Genomic DNA, 13,310 nt, shown 5'->3' with positions numbered 1-13,310 from the left:
CAGTACAGCAGTGCCAGTCCAGTAGTGACAGAAAATGTACTGGTGCAGAAATAGTTCCTAGATATGCATCATAGAAATAAAAATCGGTTCATTCAAGGCCCTATAGTTCCTGAGCCAGTTCCTGGCTTCCTGAAGTGTTGAGAGTGTGCTGTTCTGCAGCCCATTGGGGCCAGACAGCCAGTGGGCACATCTGTACACCTGTTACACTTGCTTGCACTTTTATTATGTTGCTCTTTGTAATATAGTTCATTCCGCTTCTGCTGAACCATTTCCCCAATCTCACTGATTAATCCATCCAGCAGCTCCAGCTAACCCAGACAGGTTCAAACCATTGTAAATCTCACTGGCTTTCAATTTTATTCTCTTGTCAGATCCAGACTGACATTCCCCCTGTAGCAGAGGATTTGTGGATATGGCTTTCGAATCGTTATCAGTAATCTATTCATAGGCTTTCTTCATTTCACACACTGTAATTGCTTATTTACTTGTCATCACCAATTGAATGTCCATGCAGCCCATCAGAACATCCTGATCAGAGTAAATTAAAAAAATGCCTGGAGGAACAGCTTCCAGGCGGGATAATGCCTGATTGAATCCGTCTAGTGAATCGATGTGATCACTTGTAAAATTTCAGGGTTTTCACCAGACTCGAACTCTTTTCTGAGTAAAGAAAACTGCTTTCATCCATCTGTAGAGACAGCTGCATTCAGAAGCAGACATAACATACACTCGACCTAATCATTTCAGATCATTAGAATTGCTGTTACAACTTTCTGGAGTCTGAAGTATGCATTAAGACGACAATAGAAATGTTTAGTATTGATATGAACAATAAATTTCCAAATGTAAGGCCTATAAATCTGCAGCATCACTGCTTCCTGATACATAATCCTGTTCTTTTATATCTTGCCAACAGGTTCAAATCCCAAACTATTCTTATTTACTACTCATGTGTTCTGCTTTGTACACTTCATGTAGTGCCCTCCACGTAACATGGTAAAATTATACCCATCTTTACATAGTTGCTCTACCTCCCTGATATTTATTCAGCACTCAGCCCCGTCATTTTTTAGTCTGTTCGCTAATCATAGCACTTTTGGCTATTCACACATGTATGTTTTTTTCTCTGCTGTCCTACTTTGATGATGTCATCAGTGCACACACACATGAACACAATGCGAACGAGGCACTCTGCTGTTTGTCATGAAAGGCAATTATAGCAGCACTGTTATTTTTTCCTACTTTTAATGCACACTGATATTACAGCCCTTAATAAGCCCTCTGATATTACATCCCATATTACATCCCATGTTCACTATGGAAACGTGCAAAGCAATGATAAAATTTCGATTAATCGTTCAGACCCATATTATCTTTAGCCACTTTACTCCCTCATACCCCACACACACGCAGACCTCATTATCCATGTCCCCTACACACAGACATGGACAGTGTCCCCATATTACCTCTTAAAAAGCATACACCTCTTTTGGGCACAGAGCTCTCATCATTAATCTCTCTTGTAAAAGCTGCTCCATTTGTGTACGTGTGCATGTTCATGTGACTAGTATACACAGCACTTCTTCCCTGGTGAGGTTCCTATAACCAATTAAAGCACCTTTTCCTTGTTCTATACCAAAGTTCACACACATCAGTGCCCCTATAATTACATTCCTTCAAGAATTGTGCTTCAAAGCGTTTTTTTTTTCCCCTCTGCCTCCTCTGCTCTCCAGTCGACTAGGGCTCGATCAACTTTATCGCTCGGCATGCTTTTCTTTAATGTAGACATGCATGCTACTTCAGAAGTGGCACACAGATACTCTGAGGCACACACAGCATTGCAGCTGTGACCCCAGCTGCTCACACACAGACAGACAGGAAGCAGCGTGTCCTCGTCCTGCCTGCACTACTGGCTCTCAAAGACTGTGTGTGTTGTTTGGCCTTGAACAGCTGAAAGACTGCACAGATGCCTGCGTTTGTTCATCTCTTCTTTTTCTTCTTCTTCTAACAGAGGTATCACAGGACATCACGGTAAATGTTGTGAATTTAGCCGCGATTAAAAAAGACCAGTAGGAGACTCAGAACGCAACGGAAACACACATGCAACGCTTTGTTGGATGGTGTTAATAAGCATCTGTTAGACTGTAAAACCGGCGTGTTGGACTACAGACTGGAGACTAGAGCAGCTGCTCATGTTGTTATCTGCCTTCTGAAAAGTTTCAGCTATAAAAAGCCAAACTGACTTTCAGCACGCTTTGAATTTCCGCTTTTGAAAACACAATAGACAAAACTGTCAACACAGCAACTCCAGTCCTTTATCAGTGAAAGCGTTGTATATCTGATTTGCCCATGATCATTAAAAAAATCACTGACAGACACACATTCTAATCTTCATGAAGCATATGTGATCTTTAGATACTTTACGCCATCGAAGATTCTAAGGAATTTCTAAATGAACAGTTCAATTCAATTCAGTTTATTTGTATAGTGCTTTTAATAATTGTCTCAATGCAGCTTTACAGAAGTATAGAAACATAGAAAAAAATAATAAAAAGTGAAGTTAAGTTACTCTTTATCCCTAATGAGCAAGCCTGAGGCGAATGTGGTGAGGAAAAACTCCCTGAGATGATCTGAGGAAGAAACCTTGAGAGGAACCAATCTCAGAAGGGAAGCCATCCTCATTTGGGTGAAACTCGACAGTACATAATGTGACTGTAAATAATGTCCTTTCTACAACAGCAACCAAGAGGTCTTCAGGAACTAGTAGATCAGTGTAATTTCTGAGTTCATTACTGACTTAGCACTAATTCCTTCCTGCTGAAAGCTGACTGATGCAATGTCAGTTCAAAGACGGTGTTATAGTCTCCAAGTGGTTCTATCTACAGCAGTCCCCAGGGTCACAGGCTGTCCACTCATATCTATCCCTAGCAGCAACAGAGAGTTCTTTCATTGCCATATTTGTCAGTATCCTGACTTACCCACAATGCTGCTCGACTACATACTGATGGTGGCATCACTGAGATTTAGCCTTTGCTTCATCTCTACCTAAAGAAACTGATGCAGCAGTGCTTTAATCCTTGTCCACCCCTCTAATCTCATCGTCTCAAACAAATCAGGTTCCAAAGCTTCAACTGTTAATAACAGTCACTGCCATCATGATTAATGATTATTATTATTAATCAACTGCACATATCGCCAAAGAATGCGTGAGGGGGAAAAAAAACACAAGGGAAGTCAACTGTCCCAATGCCGTAATCTCAGTAGCGTAACTCAGGACAACGGCATCACATGCGGTAGCTGCTTAACATTTTTGAATGTGGAGTCTCGCATTTCCTGCCTCCTTCACGTTTACACTGCATTTCTGACTAACATGACATTAAATGTCACTGAGAAATTGTGAGTGAGGAAAAATGCTCTCCGTCTTTCCTCTTTTTATGACTTAATATAAAATGTGACCATTATCTCTTCACTTTAAGATCTTCTTAATTTTTTTTCTCTTAGAAAACCCCGCAGATGAAAAGGTCACAAATATATCTGTCTACATTAACAAAGCTAATGTGATTTGTTTGGAGGGTTCCTGTAAGCTGGACCTATGAAACAGTTGAGGTTTGCATTTTGTCTTTAACAGAAAGGACTGATGGAGTTTTTATTGACTGGTTATTCCAGTCATATATCTGCTTCTATTCCTTCACCGGTCTCCAGCTGGAAGTTAGTCATACCTCCATCCAGCTTCATTTCATTCAGTTCCTGGACTGAGTAATACAGCTTGCCTTATTTATTAGCACTCTTGCAAGGATTTCTTTTTTTTTCCCACCACCTTTAGCTTTCTGAAATTCAGTCTAACTGTGTAAATGGTCTCCGGTGGGAAGTTCATTGGCAACCTGGCTAGATCATTTTTTCCACCGTGTCAGGAAATAGAATGCGTTTTGTATTTGATAAAACGATCTTTTAATTGCTCGATTTCAACCCAGCAGTCTTCCACTCTTCATCATTGTGTTTTTATCTGTGTAATGCCTCAGGGCTTGAAGAGATAGTCAGAACCGATTGCCTGTAATTGCCCCGCTGGGTTTGTGTAAGACGTGGTGATTGTGTTAACAGCTCTGCACAGGTTTCGATGCTCATATGCCCGTCCATAACCTGATTGTGTGGGACAGTGTGTTTGTTTGATGTGTATCAGGTTGCCCTCCTGGGCTTGGCCATACAGATCCACAATGTCCATAAACACAACCTCTCTGCTAAAGCATCTTAGCAGTTGCTTTATGAGAACCAAATAAAGCATAAAATAAACAGCGTGCCATGCAAGAAGAGAGAGCTTGCCATACCACAGGATTTATCAGAACCCTTAACCCAGAGATTTCTGCTGACTGAAGGTTTTTCCAGTCCATCTTTCTTACCCTGAGCATTCTTTATCCCTTTTCCTCTTTGACTGCCTTTAATCCCGTCAGGCTTAGCTTTTTCTCATCAATCCCCCTCTCTCATTTCTAGTCACAAACTTATCATCTTTTCATTCTCCCTTATAATGGACAAGGAAGTCTCAGTGCTCAGCTTCATATATATATATATATATATATATATATATAATATATATATATATATATATATATATTTTTTTTTTATATATATATATATATATATATATATATATATATATATATTTTTATATTTTTATATATATATATACTAGTAACTATAACTAGTATATATTTATATATATATACTAGTAACTATAACTAGTATATATTTATATATATATACATATACATACAGAGAGAGAGAGAGAGACTATGAGCAAGGATTGGTCACATACCCTCTAGACTGTGACTCAGGAATGGAAACCTGTCAAATGACCCATGATTGGCTGTTTCTTATTCTTGTTCAGTGAACAGTTGCAGAAAAATGACCATTTGTGTGAATAAGCATGTCACCTCTGTCAGCTGTAGTAATAAAGCTGATGCATGAAAACCACTTTTTCTGTCCTCTATAGAGAGAAACAGAGATAAAGATGGAGAGAGAGAAAGAGTGAGAGAGACAGACATACAGAGGAAGAGTGAGAGACTGAGTGACAGAGTGTGAGAGCCAGACAGAGAGAGCAAGAGAGAGACACAGACAAAACTAAAGAGAGAGAGAGAAAGGGGAAGAGTGAGGTGAGTGAGTGAACAAAAGAGAGAGAAAGAAGAAGAATGAGAGACAGAGCAAAAGAGAGATAGACTGAGTGAGAGAGAGAGGGTTTGCGTGTCTGGGTTTAAATGAAGGCTATTTTGTATGGGATGCATATTTCATGCTGTGGGCTATGTGGCAGGGCAGAGCTGGTTATTCTGGGTAAGTCTAGCATGAACCACATAAAAACAGTGCTTCTCTGTGGCAATAAAGAAAAAGGATAAGACTGTCATGACTGCTCCAGTTTAACATCTTCAGAGTGCCAGAGTCATGTTAAAGCCTTGTCCTCATGGGAGCCACGCTGATGGGACTCGGGCTTGCAGGCTGTCATTCTCAGCTGCCGGGTTGCATCACTAGCAGGATTTCAGGCTGGTCTAGAGAAAAAAAGAATTGTTGTTGTGTGTGATACAGGGGAGTGTATTACCATGTCTCAGACAGACTGCAAACAGAGTGATAATCATATGGCTTTCTGTAAAGCTTTGCAAGGCTGTATATTCAAATCGCAATCAACACAGCATCCAAAAACACTCAGTTGTCAAAACCGTGCAGCCGTAGTAAGCTGCGATCATTCAAAATCAAACGCAAGCTATGATTTTAAAGGTGTAAACTGCTGTCCAAGCAAATGTTTCAGACCCGTTACAGCTTCTTTGTCTCGTGAGCACTTTGCGTCATCTAATTACGGGAATAAACGCCATTGCTCTTTGCAGACCTCGAGAGTGCTTTGTCAGCTCTTTATACACTAATAAAGCCATCAAACAGAGACAGCTGTCTTGTTTATCCATGGAGAAACGGCGTTATTCCCTTTGCCACAGCGTTGTGCATTGGAGAGTAACCGGCTGTCACTTGGAGAATGAGCCGTTGATGATTCTGTCTCATAGAGCGGCTGCGGGGACGTTTCCAGCGTCAGACTAGACTCCTGCAGGCTGTGAGGCTCGATCAAGCGGACCGTCAGGGTGACGATTAGTGCAAAGATAGAAATCCTAATCATTTACATTTCTAGCATTTGGAAGACGCCTTTATCCACAGCGACTTACATTTTCTATCATTTTATGCAACTAAGCAAATAAAGGCTTTGTTCAAGAGCCCAGCAGTGGCAGCTTGGTGGACCTGAGGTTCTCACAACCTTCCGGTCAGTAGTCCAACATCATAACCACTAAGCTACCCTTATTAGCATGTGTGTGTGTGTAAGAGACAGGTCCCTGTGTAGCTTTAAAGAAAAAGTTATTAAACAACAATTTGTCTAGAAAAAAGAAAAGTCAATAAGCATGACTGTGCTGTTCAGCTGGCCTCCAATTCAGCACATGCGAGTGTGTGATCATGGGTGTGGGTGTGGAAACCACCGTCTGCCTGCAATCTGGAGAAAAGAAGTAAAGACATGACACGACAGCTCACCACGTCATGTTACCTGACTCAGCACTCAGTGTGGGAAAGTGTAACAGAGTGACAAGAATACGCTGCACATCTGAACAGGGCGGGGTATAGTGACAGATACGTCAATACACTGCTTGATCATTTCACAATACACTCTTCTCAGATGTTTGCAAAGATAACCAATGTTTATGGAACACTACTCACTGAAACTAAATGTCAGACGTTTGATAAAAACACTATTAGATCCGGCTGGGAGCTGCAGTTTTACTCATATCATGTAAACCTTTGTTGCTGTGTTATGATTCATTTTTATATTCTGATAACTCGATGATTAAGAGTTCACTGCTGAAAGATTAGTAATGCTTCCTGGAAAACGGCACACTTAGGCACGTCTCCGGTTACAGCCGAGCCCGTGCGTACGACAGGGCTGTGATTAGGCAGCGATTGCATTTCAGTGAGGTGTAACTACAACACACTAATTTACTTCTGATAGAAAGTGAGCATGAGCAGCGACACCAGAGCAATGCAGACGAGGTTCGGTTTTCCGCCTGTCGATAAAGAAACGCAGTGTAGATTGTGGATCGGACTTTCACCAGCGCAATTGCTTCCTGTTTTAGACAACTAAAACAAAACAGATCATTTTGTATGTGCTAGATAAATGAATCCTATTATAATTCCTGCTTATTATTTATAATATTCCTGCAAAGTCAGTGATGAAACAGTCAACAATATATACTATATATATATATATATATATATATATATATATATATATATATATATATATATATATATATATATATATATATATATATATATATATATATATACACTATATTGCCAAAAGTATTCGCTCACCTGCCTTGACTCGCATATGAACTTAAGTGACATCCCATTCCTAATCCATAGGGTTCAATATGACGTCGGTCCACCCTTTACAGCTATAACAGCTTCAACTCTTCTGGGAAGGCTGTCCACAAGGTTTAGGAGTGTGTTTATGGGAATTTTTGACCATTCTTCTAGAAGCGCATTTGTGAGGTCACACACTGATGTTGGACGAGAAGGCCTGGCTCTCAGTCTCCGCTCTAATTCATCCCAAAGGTGTTCTATCGGGTTGAGGTCAGGACTCTGTGCAGGCCAGTCAAGTTCATCCACACCAGACTCTGTCATCCATGTCTTTATGGACCTTGCTTTGTGCACTGGTGCACAGTCATGTTGGAACAGGAAGGGGCCAGCTCCAAACTGTTCCCACAAAGTTGGGAGCATGGAATTGTCCAAAATGTCTTGGTGTGCTGAAGCATTCAGAGTTCCTTTCACTGGAACTAAGGGCCAAGCCCAGCTCCTGAAAAACAACCCCACACCATAATCCCCCTCCACCAAACTTTACACTTGGCACAATGCAGTCAGACAAGTACCGTTCTCCTGGCAACCGCCAAACCCAGACTCGTCCATCAGATTGCCAGATGGAGAAGCGCGATTCGTCACTCCAGAGAACGCGTCTCCACTGCTCTAGAGTCCAGTGGCGGCGTGCTTTACACCACTGCATCCGACGCTTTGCATTGCACTTGGTGATGTATGGCTTGGATGCAGCTGCTCGGCCATGGAAACCCATTCCATGAAGCTCTCTGCGCACTGTTCTTGAGCTAATCTGAAGGCCACATGAAGTTTGGAGGTCTGTAGCGATTGACTCTGCAGAAAGTTGGCGACCTCTTCGCACTATGCGCCTCAGCATCCGCTGACCCCGCTCCGTCAGTTTACGTGGCCTACCACTTCGTGGCTGAGTTGCTGTCGTTCCCAAACACTTCCACGTTCTTATAATACAGCTGACAGTTGACTGTGGAATATTTAGGAGCGAGGAAATTTCACGACTGGATTTGTTGCACAGGTGGCATCCTATCACAGTTCCACGCTGGAATTCACTGAGCTCCTGAGAGCGACCCATTCTTTCACAAATGTTTGTAAAAACAGTCTGCATGCCTAGGTGCTTGATTTTATACACCTGTGGCCATGGAAGTGATTGGAACACCTGATTCTGATTATTTGGATGGGTGAGCGAATACTTTTGGCAATATAGTGTATATATATATATATATATATATATATATATATGCTTATCAACATATATTGACAGCTGTACGCTTATTGATCAAACATTCTTGACTGTGGGTTACTGAGTGGTGCAGAAGCTCTTCCCCTGGTGTCCTGAGATTGTGAGTTCGAATCCTGATGAAGCCACATGCATTTGTGGCTGGAAGAATTCTGGGTGGGAGGGGCGGGGTATACCCTCCTGTCAATCACAGTCACGCTAGACGATCATGGGCACCGGTATGCGGAAGTGGATAGATAGAGAGAGTGTCTGAGTGTGTGAAACACATACGACTGTGTTGTCGTAATTGTTGTTGTTTTGTTTTTTTATTTATTTAAACATACACACAGACCCTAGTGCATTGAAAATGAATGATGCCTTTGTTGGCCTTTATCTTTTTACTTATTCAAGCAACACATTATTCTCATCTGTGTGCGTGTGTGTGTTTAACGCATGAAAATGACTGGTGCTGGTGTTGGTAGGGTAAGCATATGCTGATGTGTGGGAGGGGAGGAGAGGATGGGAGGTGTGTGTGGGGGCAGACGGCTGAGGGACGTTCAGTCTATTGTTCAGTCAAATGGCCACTTTCAGTATGTTCCAAGGTGGCACATTAATGCATGTGCATATTTGAGTAATTAAGTCACTGGCTGTTCAGCTGATTTGCAAGCAACATTTACTCCCTCTCCATCTCTCTTACATCTACACCTACACACACACACACACACACACACACACACACACGCTCGCGTCACACAGACACATGCACTGAGTCACAGAACCATGCCAGATGGGACTTGGTAGCAGATGGGCTCTCCTTTTTCGTTCTTACAGATTGGACAATGACATCCGAAGCATCGCTCCCTAACTGTTTCTTCACCTCCAACTGTTTCACATTTTTCCTCCTTTATCCTGCCAAGCTGCCAGTATGCAGACACGGCCTGAGAGCTCCTCTCTCTAAACACAACAGACCCATAAACAGCCTTTCTCTGCCATCCATGTTTTTCAGGAGCAGATGTTTCAGAATAAACTTGAAAGTAAAGCTAATCTTGCAGATTGTGGCCTACCTTTGCAGACGAGAGCTCATCGTCATTCAGTGCTTTGAGGAAAATTGCTCTTTTATCATGTGCTCATTGAGTTGTTCAAACCCTCCTCTGTTCCGAGCTAATTTGAATGTGACAGAATAATTAGTTCTGCTAAATTCTGGGCTGTGTTTTGACAGCACGATCAAAAGCACTTCCCTTCATTAATTTGCATGGAGCATTTATTTGTATTCTGATTAGAACCTGCTTGCTTCATGACGTCCGCTGTTACAAGCAGGCCGCACGCACTGTGTGTTTGTGGGGAGTATGAAAGCTGTAGTGCGTCTGTTTCCTGAGGGCCACTAATAGGCCTTGTTGAAGTGGCGGAGGTCAAACACTGCCTGTAGACACTCAGACGCACGCAGACTAAAAAGGCTTCATCAAACATAAGTGGATTGAACAGCGTGACATCTCGTTGCACAGCAGATGCTGTGGAGAACATGTATAGAAATTTGAGTTGTAGTGTGTATTTTGTCCATCACTAAGACTTCTCCCTTCTTATTTTTCTTTGTCCAGCAGGCGGGAGCATGGCCCAGAGGCTAGTGTCGGTGCAGCCCGGGCCTCTGGTGCGAACTGAGGGCTCCCACGCGACCATCTGGTGTAACGTGACTGGCTACAGAGAGGGAGTGGAGCAGGACTTCGAGTGGTCAATGTACCTCGACACAGCTCCTGATCGAGAGATCCGCATCGTCAGCACAGCCGAGGCCAACTATGCCTACGCTGTCTACGCCCAACGTGTCAATGCCAAAGAGATCTACGTACAGAGACTGAGCGGAGACTCCGCCCTTCTGCACATCACCAAGCTACAGGCCAAGGACCAGGGCGTTTTCGAATGCTACACACCCAACACAGACGGGCACTACCTGGGCACCTACAGCGCTCGAACCAACCTAACCGGTGAGTCTTCCTTAGTGTTGATTCAGACAGGTCACAACACACTCGGGTGCGGACCAATCAACTGGTCTAAGAGCATCTGAGAGAGATATGCTGAGGGCAGATCCCCAGGCCATCTAGTACAGTTCAATTGTAGTGACAAAACCACAACTGAACTGAACATCTTGTGCATTGTGTATTCCAAGTGGCAGGCAGCTTGTGTCTAATTTTCTTTTTAAATTGAGCCAAAGGACAGAGCTAAAGCTGTTGCAGAAATGTAATATGTTCTGGATATTTGGATTGACGACCAAAACAATAAAAGTAAACACTACATGCTAGAGTTGTTTATATAATAATCATGTGTTTAGTTGCAGCTCAGTATTCGACATTCTCAGGTGATTTTCATGATTTTTGTAAACATTGCATCAGCGTGTTGTGTGCCTTATGTCCATCACTGTATTCCTCATCAACGAAGAAAAATGTTTTCAGCCCTCAGCCAGCGTATTTATTTATTTATTTTTATTTTTATTTATTTATTCATCTATCAATCATTTCTTTTTGGTTTTCTTTAATTGGGTACTGTGTAGTACCATGCCCAATATCACACAAACCAGAAGTATCGGTTTTGCTCTGATATCTTTAGTTCTGTTCACTCTTGGTCCCGTTCATGTGGTCAGATGAAAACTGCAATCACACTCGGATGCAACGGTCCGACGTTGCCTGAGACAGGTGGCCTCAGTCTGACTCTAAACAATCTCTTGTGCGGTTTGATTGCAGCGAGAAAGCAGCGAAACCCTGGTTCGACCCCACAGCTCAGAGCGAGCTGAACATACTGTTTATTTTGGGTTGCGGGCAGCAATTTTTGACAAGCAAACTGTTATTCTGACACGCAGCATGGCAAAATGAATGCCAGAGGACAGAGCTTAACTGCTTCAGAAGTAAAATGTTTTCTGAGCCAAAGAATAGAAAATAAGAAAACGCAGGATAACGCTCAGTGCTATATTTAATATATTTATTTCATAAGTAGCACCACCTCAGCGTTCTATATAAGTGGTTGATTTCCATGATGCGTGTTTCTCGGCTTTCAGCGAAACATTGATGAGATTTTAGCCTCGTCTTCTCGCGTGTACTCCAGCAAACGTTTTGTTTTTGGTTCTGTTTTAAATATTTGCATAGCGAATCCAACCAAACCAAACCACATCAGCCAGGTAGGCATTCTTGTCAGTGTGTTTGCGCTGTATTATTTGATATGAGAGACTATTCCACACTCGTTTGTCAGAATCCTGAAACAAATGGCTTACTTGGGCACCAGCGTTATTTCAAGTGAATCTCATTTTCTGGTCAATTCAACATTATTAGAATCCTGAAACATGGCCCCAGAGCTCTTTTATGTAAATCTTATTTCCTTGTCAACTTGCCTAAGATGCACCACTGTATTACAAATGAACTCGCAAAGCAGTTCGTTCTGAGTCCTGCACTGTACCGAGCTCCAGCACTTACCTATCTATCAGCATTGCTAATGGCACCGTGTTAATTGGTGAAGTCTTAACGCCCGAGTGGATTTTTCAGTAACATCAGTCATTTACAGGCTGTGTAATAGAGTAGGTACCTGACAGAATGCCAGTCCATCTGCGTGCCAGCCCACCCCATCATTATCCCGGACACAGGCCCTATCGTCTGCTCTGCTGTCTGATGCCATTATACAATCCTCATTAGCCTTTTAATCCTAATCATAATGAACAACCCCTCCAAATCATACACACTCTGCTCACTTTCCTGTCTGTCTGCTTTCTCAGCTGTGATGCATCTGAGGATATTAAGCTGATTGTGGTCTACAGGGAAGGAAGCATTTGTGCATGTGTGAGAATTTCTGATATTTCTACAAGACTGTGGGTGTGTTTGGGTGTGTTGTGTGTTTCTATAAGTCATGATTTTAGTCATAACCTTGGCTTATTGTTCAGCACTTTGGTAAATAAAGACATCTTGGTGGATGATTCACTTTACTTAAGCCTATAATTAAAAAAAAGGAAGGAGTCTCCAATATCAGCACTTTATATCAGTTTAACACTGCTGATGTGATGTGTAAGAACCGAGCTATTTGTGTTTTTTGGCACTCATCTTATTTAACACACATTCCATGACATTAAATGTAACTATATACATCCACACAGTACGATTCATTTTAAAGCCTCAGCATGTTTTATTCCTTACTTAATACACTTTAAGCTTTAATCCTTTACATATACACATTCCCTTACTCAATCATGCTATTGTCTGGCAGTGTGTTCTGGGTTGTGATTAAAGGTAACATTTCCAGGTAACAGATGAAGATAACAGATAACAGATCAATGGACATTAAATGACTGATTTCCCAAATAACCTCCAGGAATCATTATGCTGTAGTCTCTTCATGTGTCAATTCAATCGATTGCCTGTGTGTCGGTTTATTTATGTCTCTCTGTGTGTGTGTGTGTGTGTGTGTGTGTCAGCTCATGACTCATGAGTGATGTGTGCTGAGAGAGTTGGAGAACACACACAGGGAGCCACCTGTTTAATGACCACATTAATCTCTGCCCCTTCTATATACATTCTGCTACTAGACAGATTATAAGGAATATCTTTCCCTCGCGCTGACATTATCGCGCGTCTAAGCAGCTCCTGCTCGCATCTGTCCTTTGGAACAAAGTTCCGCGCTGACTCATAACATATCCAGACAGATGCGCTTTAGTCACTGAGTGACAGAA

General features: G+C 42.1%; 1 protein-coding gene across 2 annotated transcripts in view; it reads left to right on the top strand.

Moving 5' to 3' along the window:
* Positions 1-13,310, top strand: part of igsf3 (immunoglobulin superfamily, member 3) — a 126,939-nt gene that overhangs the window by 20,745 nt on the left and 92,884 nt on the right. The window contains exon 2 of one of the 2 annotated variants that reach the window (XM_058392110.1): positions 10,213-10,590. In XM_058392110.1, the coding sequence (XP_058248093.1) occupies positions 10,213-10,590 (378 nt within the window). Of the gene's footprint in view, positions 1-10,209; positions 10,591-13,310 lie in introns of both variants that reach the window. The other variant, XM_058392109.1, reaches the window with a different exon arrangement.

This window comes from Hemibagrus wyckioides, linkage group LG06 (assembly GCF_019097595.1).
Source record: "Hemibagrus wyckioides isolate EC202008001 linkage group LG06, SWU_Hwy_1.0, whole genome shotgun sequence".
Taxonomy (NCBI): domain Eukaryota; kingdom Metazoa; phylum Chordata; class Actinopteri; order Siluriformes; family Bagridae; genus Hemibagrus; species Hemibagrus wyckioides.
The sequence above is the reverse complement of the archived record's forward strand: the minus strand, read 5'-3'. Positions and strand labels throughout refer to the sequence as shown.